Source organism: Sarcophilus harrisii, chromosome 3 (genome assembly GCF_902635505.1).
Source record: "Sarcophilus harrisii chromosome 3, mSarHar1.11, whole genome shotgun sequence".
Classification (NCBI taxonomy): Eukaryota; Metazoa; Chordata; class Mammalia; order Dasyuromorphia; family Dasyuridae; genus Sarcophilus; species Sarcophilus harrisii.
In genome coordinates, this window is record NC_045428.1 from 571,786,426 (window position 1) to 571,799,717 (window position 13,292).

Consider the following 13,292-nt stretch of genomic DNA (forward strand, 5'->3'; position numbering starts at 1 on the left):
TCAGGAAGCATTCTCTTCCTGCCTCCAGAGAGCTATTTAGAAGGTAATTTCCATTCTCTCCATACCTGTCACTTCGAAAATAGGGGAAGTTAAACTGGATTTTCCGCAAAGAGATGCTCTGAAACTGAAAACAGGAGAAAACAAATTCAGCACAGGGAATTTCAGGGCCTGAAAATACACACTGTAGCCAAGTGCCATAGGGATCACCCTCACACTCAATCTCTTTTCCTCTGTACAAGATGTAGTAAAAATAAATTGTGAGTAACCTCCTAAAGCATTTGTTTTAGGAGGCTCAAGAGGCAGCACCTTAACTTCTAGGGCCATCTACCCTGGCTGATCAGGGACCACTCTGCATTCATTTTTGTATTTCTCTTTCCTAGTGGCTCAATTCATAGATTAATTAATGAACAGATTAATTTTCCTTCTAGCAGGGACACGGGAGATTTATAACTAGACCATCAAACAATCAACTCCACTGTGCTGTGGGGAAGAGTTCAAAACAGCTGCCTTAAGATAGAATCAGCTCCTCTTGGGGGATCTTGCTGGCAGAAGACCATATTTTTCATTGTTCATCAAACTGTGATGCTGTCCTCCGATCCCTTTTAGTTCACTAATAGGATGTTTCTGCCTGGTGGTTGCTCTTTCCTGAGTAGCTAAGAGGGCAGTTTAGCAAGGAATGAACTTTAAGAGAAGGAAATTCTCGACTTCCCACTGTCATCGAGGAGTCATCAATATTTGATGACTAGAAATTATGGCTTAAAAGAATTGGAAGTTTTTCAAAATGGGCTAACTTCAAGAGAACCCTCACCTCCCAAGCTCCCTAATCAATAATTCCCATCGGCTATACAATCCTAGCTCCAGCATTGAGTTCTATTAGGTTCCATGAAATGAAGTAAAACTAAAATCACAAACCCACAAGGTGCCTAGAGCACCATTCAAGGGAATGCTGAATTCAAACCCATCTAAGGGGACTCTGAATTTCACATGCTCCATATTCTCAGGTTTTGAAACTTATTAGCAAGACTTCTTAGTCCAAGTTCTGAGAGAGAGAGTAAAACTTGTGATTTTAGTATCTTTCAACCTTCTTTAATGTTTTGGAACAAGAAACCCATCTCACAACCTAAACTGATGCCAGGAAATTCAAATTCTGTGGGAAAGTCTCCACAAATTTTCCAATCCTATCAGAGATGATGAATTTCTCTTCCTTTTGTGAAGTACAAGGTCAATATACATATCTGGAGTCCTTGACATCAGTCCCTCCATTCTCTCTTCTATTCTGTCTCTCACAAACAGAGAGCCCTCATCACCGAGGACAACCCCTCTGTGTCCTCTTCTCGGATCTTCTGGGACTTTGCCCCTTTTATCATCTCTGCTCCTAATCTTCAATCTCTTGCTCCCTTCTAGCTACCTTCCAAGACACCCACATTTACCTCTTACAACCTTGCTGCTCCACAGATACCAATCTCTTCAATGTTACATGGACCTTTATTAGAGCTGTATCTTAGCCCTCGTTCTGGCTGACTTCTCTGCAGCCACTGACACTGCCCCTACCTCTTAAGATACTCTTCCCCCATGAGCTTCTGAGACTTTCTCCTGAGTCTCCTCCCCATCTGGCCACTCTTCAGTCTCCCTTGAAAGAGCATCACCCTGCCTGCTGACCATGAGTGCCCATCATTGATGCCCGCCATCTTTTCTTTCTACAACTTATGTCCAATAATGTCCTCAATTCCACTTACTGGCTTGTCCCTGTGGAGAGAGCTTTCTGATCTAAATATCCAGATCCATCCTATCCTCCATCCCAACGCCTCCTGGGCAGTGCCAGCAACTGTCCTAAGGAAAGCTTCCCTTCTGCAGCCACGACCCCTTCCCCAGAGAGGCTGCCCACGGACTACGTCTGCTTGATTCTTCGCCCCTAACATCCATCAGATGCTCACCCAGTTAATTGCAGGAGCCTCCTAACTGATGGGGCAGGATCCTGCCTCTCTCCCCTCTCTAATCCATTCTTCAAATGCTGCCTATAGAGCAAGGCTGTCCTGTCACTTCTTGTTCAGAACTTATCTCTACAACCAGAACCTGAAGCTGGCTTCAGGAGGCTTCAAGGTATTCACTGTCACACCGAGGTGGAGAGGAGCCAGGCTCAGTCTTCCATTTCTCAACTCCCCACCCATGCAGCATTTTGCCTCTAGCCCCAAGCTAGAACACCTTAGACTTCCTGCCACCTTCCTGGATTAGTTCCTTTGCCACCTTCCTTTCCTGATCCCCTGATTTTTACTGTTATCTCTCTGTCCTTCTCTTTCCCTCATCCTCTTCATCTTCCTCCTCCTTTCTCTCTTTTCTTCTCTCTCCTCTCCCTTCTCCCCCATTCCTCTTCTTCTCTTTTTTTCTTTTTCTTTCCTCTCTCCCCTCCAAGGGCCCCTAGATAATTTTATCTTTACAAGCTGTACCTCCTTAAAAGAATGTAAACTCTTTTCCAGGGCTAGAGATGGTTTTTAGTTTTGTACCTGTCCTGAATAATAATGATAATATTATATCCTAATATCCTTATATATAATAGCCTTAATATCCTAACAAATTATTGTTCAAATGAATTAAGGCTTGATTGATTTCAAAAGACTCCCTCACGAATCTTTACAAAGTGTTAAGTCATTAGAGCTGATTGAGACAATAATTATCTAATTTAACATGGCTCAGCATGATTGATCTGATCTTAGAGGGAGATGTTATGGGCCAGAAGAAACAAGGTACTAAGTAGAACTGATAGACAATAATGCTTATGTTCACACCTTTAGAGAGCTCATATAAGCAAGAAGTATTTAAGTACTCATTGGAATTCACAAGTTTGGGAGATTCACAAAGTTAACTGTGTAACTTTGTGAATTCACACCTCCCTTGAAGCTCTTAGGGTCAGAGAGCACTCTGGGAGGAAACCCATAATCCCAACTCTCTCATATCCCACAATCCCACTCTTAGAAAAGGAACATAAACAGAGCTTCAGGGAGCCAGTGAAAAGAGTTACTTCGGAACATTCCCAGGAGTCGTAGAGGAGCACTCTGGGAGGAAGCCCACAAGCCCTCTCTCAGAGACAAGAGAGATTCATTCCATCTTGGTGCTGGCTGGACGTTGAAGGAAGCAGAGGCAGAAGCAAAGGACAAAGCTGCAAGAACTCTTGGAACCAAGCAGAGAGATAGGCCTCTGAGCTAACTGGGCTATAATGGAGACAATAAAAGATCTGAACTTTTAGCACCTGGCTGCATTTGGGGTGATTATTACTTTTAACTGAAACTAAGGCTGCCTCCAGAAAATCTCCCCAAGAAACTTGCTCCTAGAGAGAACCATTATTATATTTAAAAGAAAAAGAACACCACAAAAGAAATCTTGGGGAAATCATTACTTACTTGAGGGAGTCCAGCACCTACAACTGCACCACTGTGGATCATGGGGCCCTCCTTCCCTACAAAGAGTCCTAAGAACAAGTTTAAAAAGGAAAATTAAGAATCTGAAGAAAGTGGTAGAAGAAGAAACAGTTAGCACTGACCATTCTAAAACTTTATAAAGGGAACTGTGAAATGATTCACAAAAAGTGCTCCTTAAAGTCATGTTGTGAAGCTTTGGAGGAAATCTCCATTATGCTACAAATAGCTGAAGCTGTCCTGAAAGTGAGTGCCACCAAACAGAGGACAGTCAGCTACTTAAAATACTGATGGGACATTCAAGAATTTTCAATACGGTTTATCTACAATAACATCATACCACCAGGATCAATCATATTGAAATTTGTGGATTTGCATCAGTGACACTGTCTTGCCCTAAGCCCAATACAACATACATGTTGAACAATTACCATTGTTCTGATACCTCAAGGACAAAACAAAAACAGTAAGACATTCCTCACCTCCGGCCACGCTGAAGAGCACTCCCAGAACCTTGCATGCCAGGGTCCGGAGGCGGACAATGCCTGGCACTTTCACACCATTCAAGTAGCATTTGATCTCTGGAATCCCAGAACCGGCTGCCACTGGCTGCCAAGACAATGCAAGCAACCATTATGCACTTAAAATCTATTTTCCATTAAGCTGTGGGGTATGAGGATGACATAGCAAAAAGAACAATCACAGCAGAGCACGTTTGTGTAGAAGCTTCAGGTTAGCAAAGCTATAGGATCCGGGAAGCTTGCAAAGGAGAAATGATTTCTAGGTCATTAGGCCACCCCTCCTCCCTCTGCAGGCTCCGCTCCTGCCTCTCTGCCCCTCTTCTCCCGGGCCACAGATGCTTCTCATCCTCAAAGTTCATGCTAGCTCTGAATTTCTGAAAACGCCCTTAGCCCCTGCAGTCCCTTCCCTGATTCCACTTGGAATCTCCATTTTAAGGTTAAAAAAAAAAAAAAACAAATGCGCCCAGACGAGTCAAGTCTTCACTTCTCCTGGGATTCTATCTTGACTCCCCAGATTTCCCCTGCTCCTCTCCTTTGTCTCCTCCCAGTCAGCTTCCTTCCATGTGCTGCCCTTCCCCATCACAAGCTAAGCTCCTGGACTTTCCTTCAGCCAATCAGGGTGATCCTAGCACTTGGCCCAGCACCAGGCACACCGGAAGAACTAAATAACTGCTTTCAGGCTTTTAAACAAAGGCTCACTCACTTCCAAGTGAATTCATCATAACTGCTGGGGAAATGTAGAGGGTGGAACCCTGGAAAAGTGTACTTGAAAAAAGGTGTTAACTCAATAGAATTGATGAGACATTAGTTCTCTAGTTCACATATACTTAGTACTTAGCATGGTGATTTGATGGTTCTCTAGTTCACACATAATCAGTCTGCTGTAATGATGTAATTGTAACAGGGTATGTAAGAACAGGAGACAGGCAGTCAGACAGAAGGCAGACTTGTCAGACTGCTGGAGGAGACTGGGCCAGACGATGACAGACACAGACTGTAAAGGAGACAATGATGACTCTGGACTCTATTTTTGTCCATTCTCGTGGCATCTATCCTGCTGAGACCAAGGCCCTTCCGGAGGACCTCCAGAAAGCTAGCTCGGACATTACAGGAAAATGTCCTCTCGGGACACTTGGGTGTCCTCTCGGGGCCCCTCTCCAAGTTCCTCAGGTGTGCAGTCTTCTCCATTAGGTAGTAAGCATCCTGAGGGCAGACACTGTCTTTCTTATCTGTACCCACTTCTCTCAGGTGTTAAATAAATGTTCACTAAACTAAGATGAGAAATCCCCAAGCTGAAAGCTTCCTTGAGCAAAAAGCCCTCTTACCTCGATCAAGACGAGCAGGCTGGCTAGGAAGACAAAAGTCAAGTTAAAGCCCAGGAGCTCCAGCAGGGAGAGGGCAAGGCATCCCTTCTCACTGCACTCCTCGACCGCTTTTGACCCGTGTTAAGGAAGACATGGCTGCTGCCCTGCTGACACCCTGTGCCTGGCGAGCTCCCCCTCGAGCCCCGCCCTCCACCCAGAGGTGGCTCCTGGTGGCCTGCTGACCCAGGGGGTGTTTCAGGGGTGGATAAGAACACTAAGACTAAGCCAACACCAATCCACACTTTCCCAGGCCACTGCTCATTTACAAAGGTGACTTTGCAATCCAATTGCAACTGACAACAAAGAGGTTTTATTTTTTAAAAGGGGCAGGGAAAGCTCTCTAAGGAGATGAGAACCCAACAAAGAAACAATTCAGAAAGGTCTCACAGCTACCTGATAGAGAGGAAAGATAGAGGAGGGGAATCTCTTATCTGAACAAAGCCCCAAACACAGGTCTTTCAGCCTGAGGTGACAGACTTCCTTAGGAATAAAAGCTGATTAAATGCATCTCAGATCATCCATCACCACAAACTCTATTCTCCTGTGGCTATGTTACAGGAAAGTTCAGTTATTTTTTAAGACACTCGCTTTTCCAATTCCAAGATGAAAAATGCTCTTCCTCTCCAGAAAAAGTACTAATGAACTCAAAGTGTAGGTGGAAGAATATTTATTTCATTTCTTTTATTTTTCATGTGTGTGTGTGTGTGTGTGTGTGTGTGTTGCAAAATGACTTCATATGTATAATTGATGTCATACTGCTTGCCTTTCCAATGGGAGGGACAGGAAGAAGGGAGAGAATTTGGAACTCAAAATTTTTTTTAAATTAATGTTAAAAAATTTTGAAAATGCAACTGGGAAGTATTTAACAACATTAAAAAATATATCTATGAAGAAACTTATTCTTCCTTTCAAAGCTTTAAATGCCCAGATAATCATCAAGCATCACTTTGCTCTTACTGATGTTCCCCTCATCCTGGGAAACCTGCTGAAAGATTAATTTGGGGTACACCTCTAAAAACCAAATGCTAATAAATAGCACCATGAAAGAAAGGTCAATAAAATTAGAAATCACAGAAAGGATACAAGTCTGTACAACATGGAACTTGAGCTGGGTGAAAAGTCGTACAAAGAAGTCCACAAAGAGGCCCACCTGTGAATAACAAGGGAAGCATTCAATCATCTCCTTTCTCTCATGGTTGAGTGGGAAAAGTTCTAGATTTGAAGGGAAAAGTTCTAGACTTGAGTTCAAACTACCTGTTGTTTACTACCTGTGTGATTCTGGGTGAGTCAACTGGTGTCTCTAGGCCTAGGTTATATCATATTAGTATGTGAGACAACCCCCTTCAGGGTTAATGAAGATAAATCATCTGTTACAATGGCAGTTATGCGTGATTCCAGTTTGGATGAGGTCTTAGATGAGTCCCAGCCCCAATAACCAATCACTTTCTCCCTCTCTCAGGGAATTCAATAAAACAAAAGAGCCTGGGAGAGCAGGGCAGATCTCTGAGTTATATAGCACTTCATGCAGATAATCCCATCCATTTCATAAGCACAAGGACAACCAAAAAATCCACAAGTGGGGACAGGCTATCTTGGTCCTACATCAACCCAATTCATTAGCTCACTGATTTGAGGCTAACTTCCCCATCTTAATCTTGTTGCCGTGATTAACTGTCTTACCAGGCCAGTGGAGACTCCGATAGCAAACACCATTATCCATTTCACCACCTCATACCTTCGACCTTTCTGTGTAGAGAAAAAAAATGCCTCATTTTAAAAAAACATAATTATACTGACAAAAAGGTGAGAGACACAAATATCCAAGCCCCAATGACTTTCAGACAAATTTCCAAGTATGGCAAGAAAAGATGTACTGCAGTTGCTTATTAAAAAGCTCTGAACCAGGTAACTACGAATGTGAGGGGATTAGCAACATGAGGACGGGGTATAAGATCTGCAATACCTCAAGATGGGTTTGGGGGAACAGAGCAAAGCAAAGGAGAATACTTACAACAGGAAGAAGAAGTGCCCAAAGGTCTTTAAATCCCTGACAAATCAAGGAATCCCACCCTACCTTATTATCCATACTTTCCAACACTTCCAGGTAGGGGTCATTGATACAACGATCATAGTCCAAACTCTAAAAGAATGATACATAAGAAGAATATTACAACCAGGTCTAAACATGACAGGAAGAGGTCACAGAGCCCAAAAAGGAACTTCTAGGGAATTTGGGGCTAGCATTACACAATTCAGAAGAAAATTTAAACTGGCTTTTAAACACTTTTGCAAAATCTTGAAACTCTCCTCTCTTCTTTGTGGGGATGGAGACATTGAACAATGCAAATAGTGTCATCTTCAGTTAACATTTTGGCTAGTCTTGCTGAATTCTTCTCTCTTTTCCTTTTTACTTTTATTACAAGAGATTACTCACTGGGTAAAAAAGGAGGATGAGATTTATTTGTAAATGAAGGTAACTAAAAGAAAAAAATGTCAACTAAAAAAAAAAAAAAAAAAAAAAAAGAAAGAATTTGTGCTCTCATTTAACCAGAGTTTTCTTCTGTAGTCAGATTTTAGGGGGGAAAGTAAATAGGAAGATGATAGCCAAGTCAGTCAACCAGTAAGTGATTATATGTGTACAAGGCAGCAAAGGGGCTGGAGGCCCATCTGGCCTCAGACTCCTACTAGCTGGGCAGGTCATGGAACCTCTGTTCCTTTGTTTGCATTAAACCACTAGAGAAGCAAATGGCAAACCACTCCAGCATCTTTGCCAAGAAAACTCCCTGGTAGCACCGGAGCGCTTCAGTCTGTGGGGTTAGAAAGGGTCAGTCTTGACTGAAGAGGGAATGACAACAACCATGTGTCAGGCACTGTGCTAGCAAGTGTCGGGAAACAGAGAAAAGACAAATTCTAATCCCAGGTCACCTCCTACTTGGGGGAGAAAACACACAAATTATTATACACTAAGTACTAAATAAATACCTGGCAAATGCCTAGGGAAGGCATAATGGAGACTGGGAGGCTGGAAAGGCTTCAGGGGAAAGTGGCAAACTCAGATCAAGAATTTGTTTTGTAAAATAAACAAAAATAAAATAAGGAGGGCACTTTGTCGGAGGAGGCCTGATCCAATCCAATTTCCAACACTCTCTATAGATGAGAAACAAGGCTGAGAATAGTAGCTCTGAGGTCCTAAGAGATCCTAAGCCAGAAAAAGGGACCACACATTTTAGAAATGTTTTCAATAAAACAATAAAAAATTCTGCTTGATCCTTAACAGAATTTTAAAAAAAACAAAAAAACCTTCAGGTAACTGAATAAAACTGAATTCAATAGAAAGCTAGAAACTAAAAAGTGACAGAAAACAATGACAGATACTAAAAATACACAAATGGACACATACAGCCCATATAAATTAAAGTTAAGGGCAATGTCCATGCTAGGAGTGGGACGATGCACACTCCAGCACTCTGGCAAGAAGGAGGCCGAGGTGAGCCTGCATCTCCTGAGCTGCACAAATCTGCTGCAGAGGATGGTAGGAGCCAAAAGGAGAGCTGTGTCCCTTTGGTGTGTCCCACTCAAGTTTTCCAACTTGAATGCAAACTTTAATAATGAAAAAAATTTAGGCAACATGCTAACAAATCAAATGGGCCAGAGTGGAAAGGTGACCACTCTGACACTGTGAGGGTCACGCTGAAGAATCGGAGGATGGCCTCCCCAGGCCATCTTGGGCAAGTTACATGCCCTCTGGGTGACCCAGGGTTACAAGTGTACCTGTAAATGTGGGGGTCAGTGACCAAGAAAGCAGAGAGCCTGATGCAGGGTGCGGGGGGGGAAGCCATAGAAGCTCTTCTTTAAAAACCAGTTCTGAGAGCTATCACCTAGTAAAAATCAGTGTGACTGGAGTAGACTGTGGAAATGATACAGAAACCACTGTGGGCCAGTCAGTCTCAGCTGTCCCTTCCCCAACCATCACCACCCCACAGTGACTGCCCCAAGCCTCTTCCCTCCCCTCCCAGGGTGGCCCAGCCCCCTAACTCCAGGTACCCCCAAGGCTTGGTTCTGCTCTTCTTCTCTACGAGGGCACCCCGGGGCTGCTGCAGAACAACCCTGACGTTTCTAAGCCCGGTAAGAGCAGGCAGGGCCTGGGCTGTCATTTTAACTATCACCTCCATGCAGCCTCGGTCTCAAGTTCTATCCCACGTCAGTACTATCTCAAACCAGATTCTGGTTGTTGCTTTTTGGTCGTTTTTCAGTCATGTCCAACTTGCTGTGACCCTTTTGGGGTTGTTGTTTTTTTGGCGGAGATGCAGCAGTGGTTGGCCGCTTCCCTCTCCAGCTCATTTTACAGATGAGGAAATTGAGGCAAACAAGTGAAATGACTCGCTCAGGGCCACCCAACTGGGAAGTATCTGAGGCCGGATTTGAACTCAGGCCTGATGTCAGGCCTGTCACTCTGCACACCCGGTTATTCCTGGATGTCTGGGGAGGCTGTTGAGAACAGCACATCCCAAACAAACCATTACCTTCCTCTGCTTCCCCCAAAGCGGCCCTGTCTCTACTGAAGGCATCACCACCCTCTCAGCCAAGACCTCACTGTCAGCCTACCAGTAAGCTGCTTGCCCAATCCTGACATTTCTTTTCCAGATTTCCTCTCTGATGTCTCCTACATTTAACTCTCAGGCCCCATCACTTTGCAGACAATTATTACAATAGCTTCCTACTTGGTCTCCCAGCCTCATCTCTGCTCATTCCAATCGAGTTTCCACTCAGCTACCAAAGTGATTCCCCAAAGCATCACCCAGGGATTCCGCTAAGGTCCAGTGACTTAAAAAACAAACAGGCAAATGGCAGCTCCTGTTCTCAAGGAGTCTACAATCTAATGGGAGGACACACATCTATAAAGCACTCTACATACAGGATGTACAGGCAGTAATGAACACTAGACTTAAGAGTGGCCAAGGAAGCCTCCGTCGGAGCACAAAGCCGACCAAATCCCCCTTCCTACACCTCTTATCCCCACCTCCCTAGGACCTTCTGCATCCAAATCCTCTGGTCTGTTCACAACAAGCCCCTTCGGACCCCTCCTGCCTTTTCATACTTTACTCCCCTGCGCCCTGCAGTCACACAGGTCTGCTCCCCGTGCACAAACACCTCCCATCTCTGGGCCTTCTCCGGCCCAACTTGGACTCTGGAATCCTTGGCTTCCTTTGATTTTCCACAAGTATTGCCTTCTCCAGGGAGTTTTCTAGCATCTCCTCCCAGGTGATTTCCCAGCTCCTTGGGACTTATATGTTCCAATAGACATATGCTGTCTCTGCCCTTAAAATGCAAGCTTCTGGGGAGGGCAGGTCCCTAGGGAAGTGCCTGGCACATGGTAATTGCTTATACAATGGCTAGCTGAAGGACTTTATAAATCAATATTTTGAGGCTCTCTTGTTTGGCTGACACTGTTACTCCCTTGACAGAAGCAAGTTAGAACTCTTCTACACTTCAGAAATTTTCACAGTTGCTATGTAAAAAAAAAATAATCATCCTGACGTTTCCCTGGTACAGAAACCCACATTTAGCTGGACAATCCTCGGTAACAGAAACAGTTCCTGGTGCTGTTTGAAGCTGTTTAGCTTAGCAGGACTTGGGAGAGCTTCTGCCCCACTGGCACAGCCTTCATATTGACATAAAGCAAGCTATATTCAGGACATATAGGAAAGAATGAACAGAGGCCACCCAGAGTCCTCTCCACCCCCTGACAATAACAATAACCAGCACAACTCACAATGATACAGCACTTTAGCATCTACCAATTCTTTCCTTCACAGCAACCCCGGACAACAATTCCTATCAAAATATATTTCCCAATTCACAGCTTAACAAATTAAAAGTAAGAGAAGTGATTTTTTTCAAGGTCCTGTAACTAGCGACAAGAGTCTGAATCCAAGTCTCACTGACTCTAAAATATTTCTAGCACAATTTACTGGGTGTTTGTGGGTGTTACTCACCAATGACCATTTTAGAGCCTCACCTCATAGTCCTTTCGGGGAAGGATTTCATCATCTTCCTCCTGTGTTTCTCCAAGGATAGTCTACAAAAACAAACCCAGAAGAAGAAGAAAGTTTTAAGCAAAATGAAAGTGGAAACTGCCGCTTCTTTGGAGATGGCCTTATCTCTAAAATATCTAGGCCATTACCTGGTGAAATAACCTGTTCAAGAATGAAAACTGACAAAACGCCATTCATGAAAGATTAAGATCTGTCCAGGAGGAGGAGGACGCCATCCCTGACCCCCTCCTCATCAGATCCTTCACTCCAACTCCACTCAATGTTTGCCTCCATGATCCCCCCATCCCCTGTGCTTAAATACTTTCTTTGTTTCTAATTACTTTGTACTTATACATTTGTGTGAGTGCTCCATTTCCCCTGGCTCCACGAATTTATATACTTTTTGCCCTTATTTCAATTAAAATGAATTATGAACGCAGAGACCCAAAATTCCCAGAAAGTCATGTTATGCACAGAAAAACCAAGGGTCACCCTGTTCTGAGTAATGGATAAAACACCGCTGGGTTCCTAGCTGTCAATGAGACTTACACTGACTCAACGTGGCGTGAGAAGGAACTCACGTTCCCGGGAACAGAGGGGCAACAACAATAACCAGCACAACTCTCGGGTTATGGCACTTCAACATTCGCCACTTCTTCCCCTCCCAAGAAGTGGAGGTAGCTTAAATTTTAACCTCCACTCCTTTGCTTTGCAATAAAAATGCAACGTTGTAAATATCTGTTAAGGGCAAAGCCCTGTCTAGACCACGAAGGGAAACAAAGTAACAGTTTAATGATACCCGGGCTGTCCCACCCAGGACAGCTCACAGCCTCCCGCGGGCTGGGGGGGCTGAGTGGGGACAGAGCTCGGTTTGGAGGCGGGGAAGCCCCATTTTGGCCATGGAACCTCGTTTTGGGGAAGCCCCACGGTCCTTTCCAGGACCGAGTCCCGGGGTAGGAAGGTCAGGATAGGTGGAAAAGGGAGTGTTTGAGCTGAATTCAACAGGTGAAAAAGCAAAAAGGGATCCCAGAGCCCTGCGCGGAGGCTAGAGCGGCTAGGGCTGCGGAGAGGGCGGTTACACCTGGGAGTCCGGCACAAGCCCGACAAGCCGCCCTTGCGACTATGGTTTCTACGACGGGAAGCCGGCGTTCGGGAGGGGCCGCGCTTGCCTCTGCAGGGCGGAGAGCTCGCGGCCCAGGAGGCAGGGGGGAGTTCCCGCGTCTCCAGGCGGCCCCCCGGGGGGATCCGTGCGTGCCGAGGGCAGCTGGGCCGGCAGGGGCCTCAGAGCGCCCGCACAAGGGCTCCCTGGGGGCAGGGGCTGGAGCCTTCCCTCCCCGCGAGGTCCGGGCGTGACACGCGGAACAGGGAGGCGCGGGGAGGAACAATCGCGAGCCCGGGGGACCGCGCCGGGTGCCGCAGAGGGGAGACTGAGGCCCGGGGGGAGGCAGCAACTCGTCCAAGGTCAACCAGTCGGGCCGCACGCGGGCCTCGCGCTGTCCGGTTCACCACGGCTTGGGAGGGGAGAGAAGGAGAAGGCGGGAGGTGGGAGATTCCGCCCGGGGCACAGGCCCGGGGAAGGGGGAAAGGATGGGGAGGGGCTGCCCCGTCCTAGGCTACGCCCCCTCCCGCCGCCTCTCCCTAGCAACCGCCGGGCCCTTAGCGACGCCCCAGGCCCGGCCCCATCCCCTCCCCTCCCCTCCCGGCCCGGCCCGGCCCGGCCCGGCCCGGCCCGGCCCGGCCCCGCCGCTCGGCCCCGTACCAGCTCTTCCGGGGTGCGGCTCTCGCGCTCTCCGCAGCAGCAGCACCAGCGGCAGCAGCAGCACAGGAGCCCCCTGCACCCCGCCATCTTCGGCCGCCGCCTCCGCTCCTGCCCCCTCCAGACACCCAGAGTCCCTTCCCCCAGCCCCGCTCGAGGAGCTCCCGAGCGAGCGAGAGCCTCACGTGACTGGACCGGCCCTAGTC

The 13,292-nt window shown here is 46.3% G+C and overlaps 1 protein-coding gene across 2 annotated transcripts in view; it reads right to left on the bottom strand.

Moving 5' to 3' along the window:
- The window catches only part of CLCN6 (chloride voltage-gated channel 6), a 33,024-nt gene extending 19,756 nt beyond the window's left edge, over positions 1-13,268 (bottom strand). For both annotated transcript variants that reach the window (XM_031962853.1, XM_031962852.1), the window contains exons 1-9: positions 13,090-13,268; positions 11,315-11,374; positions 7,370-7,435; positions 6,976-7,041; positions 6,379-6,445; positions 5,257-5,363; positions 3,893-4,019; positions 3,396-3,463; positions 66-124 (exon numbers count right to left, since the gene is read on the bottom strand). In XM_031962853.1, coding sequence (XP_031818713.1) covers positions 66-124; positions 3,396-3,463; positions 3,893-4,019; positions 5,257-5,363; positions 6,379-6,445; positions 6,976-7,041; positions 7,370-7,435; positions 11,315-11,374; positions 13,090-13,176 — 707 coding nt within the window. In that variant the 5' untranslated portion in view covers positions 13,177-13,268. The remainder of the gene's footprint in view (positions 1-65; positions 125-3,395; positions 3,464-3,892; positions 4,020-5,256; positions 5,364-6,378; positions 6,446-6,975; positions 7,042-7,369; positions 7,436-11,314; positions 11,375-13,089) is intronic.
- Between the last annotated feature and the right edge of the window lie 24 nt (positions 13,269-13,292).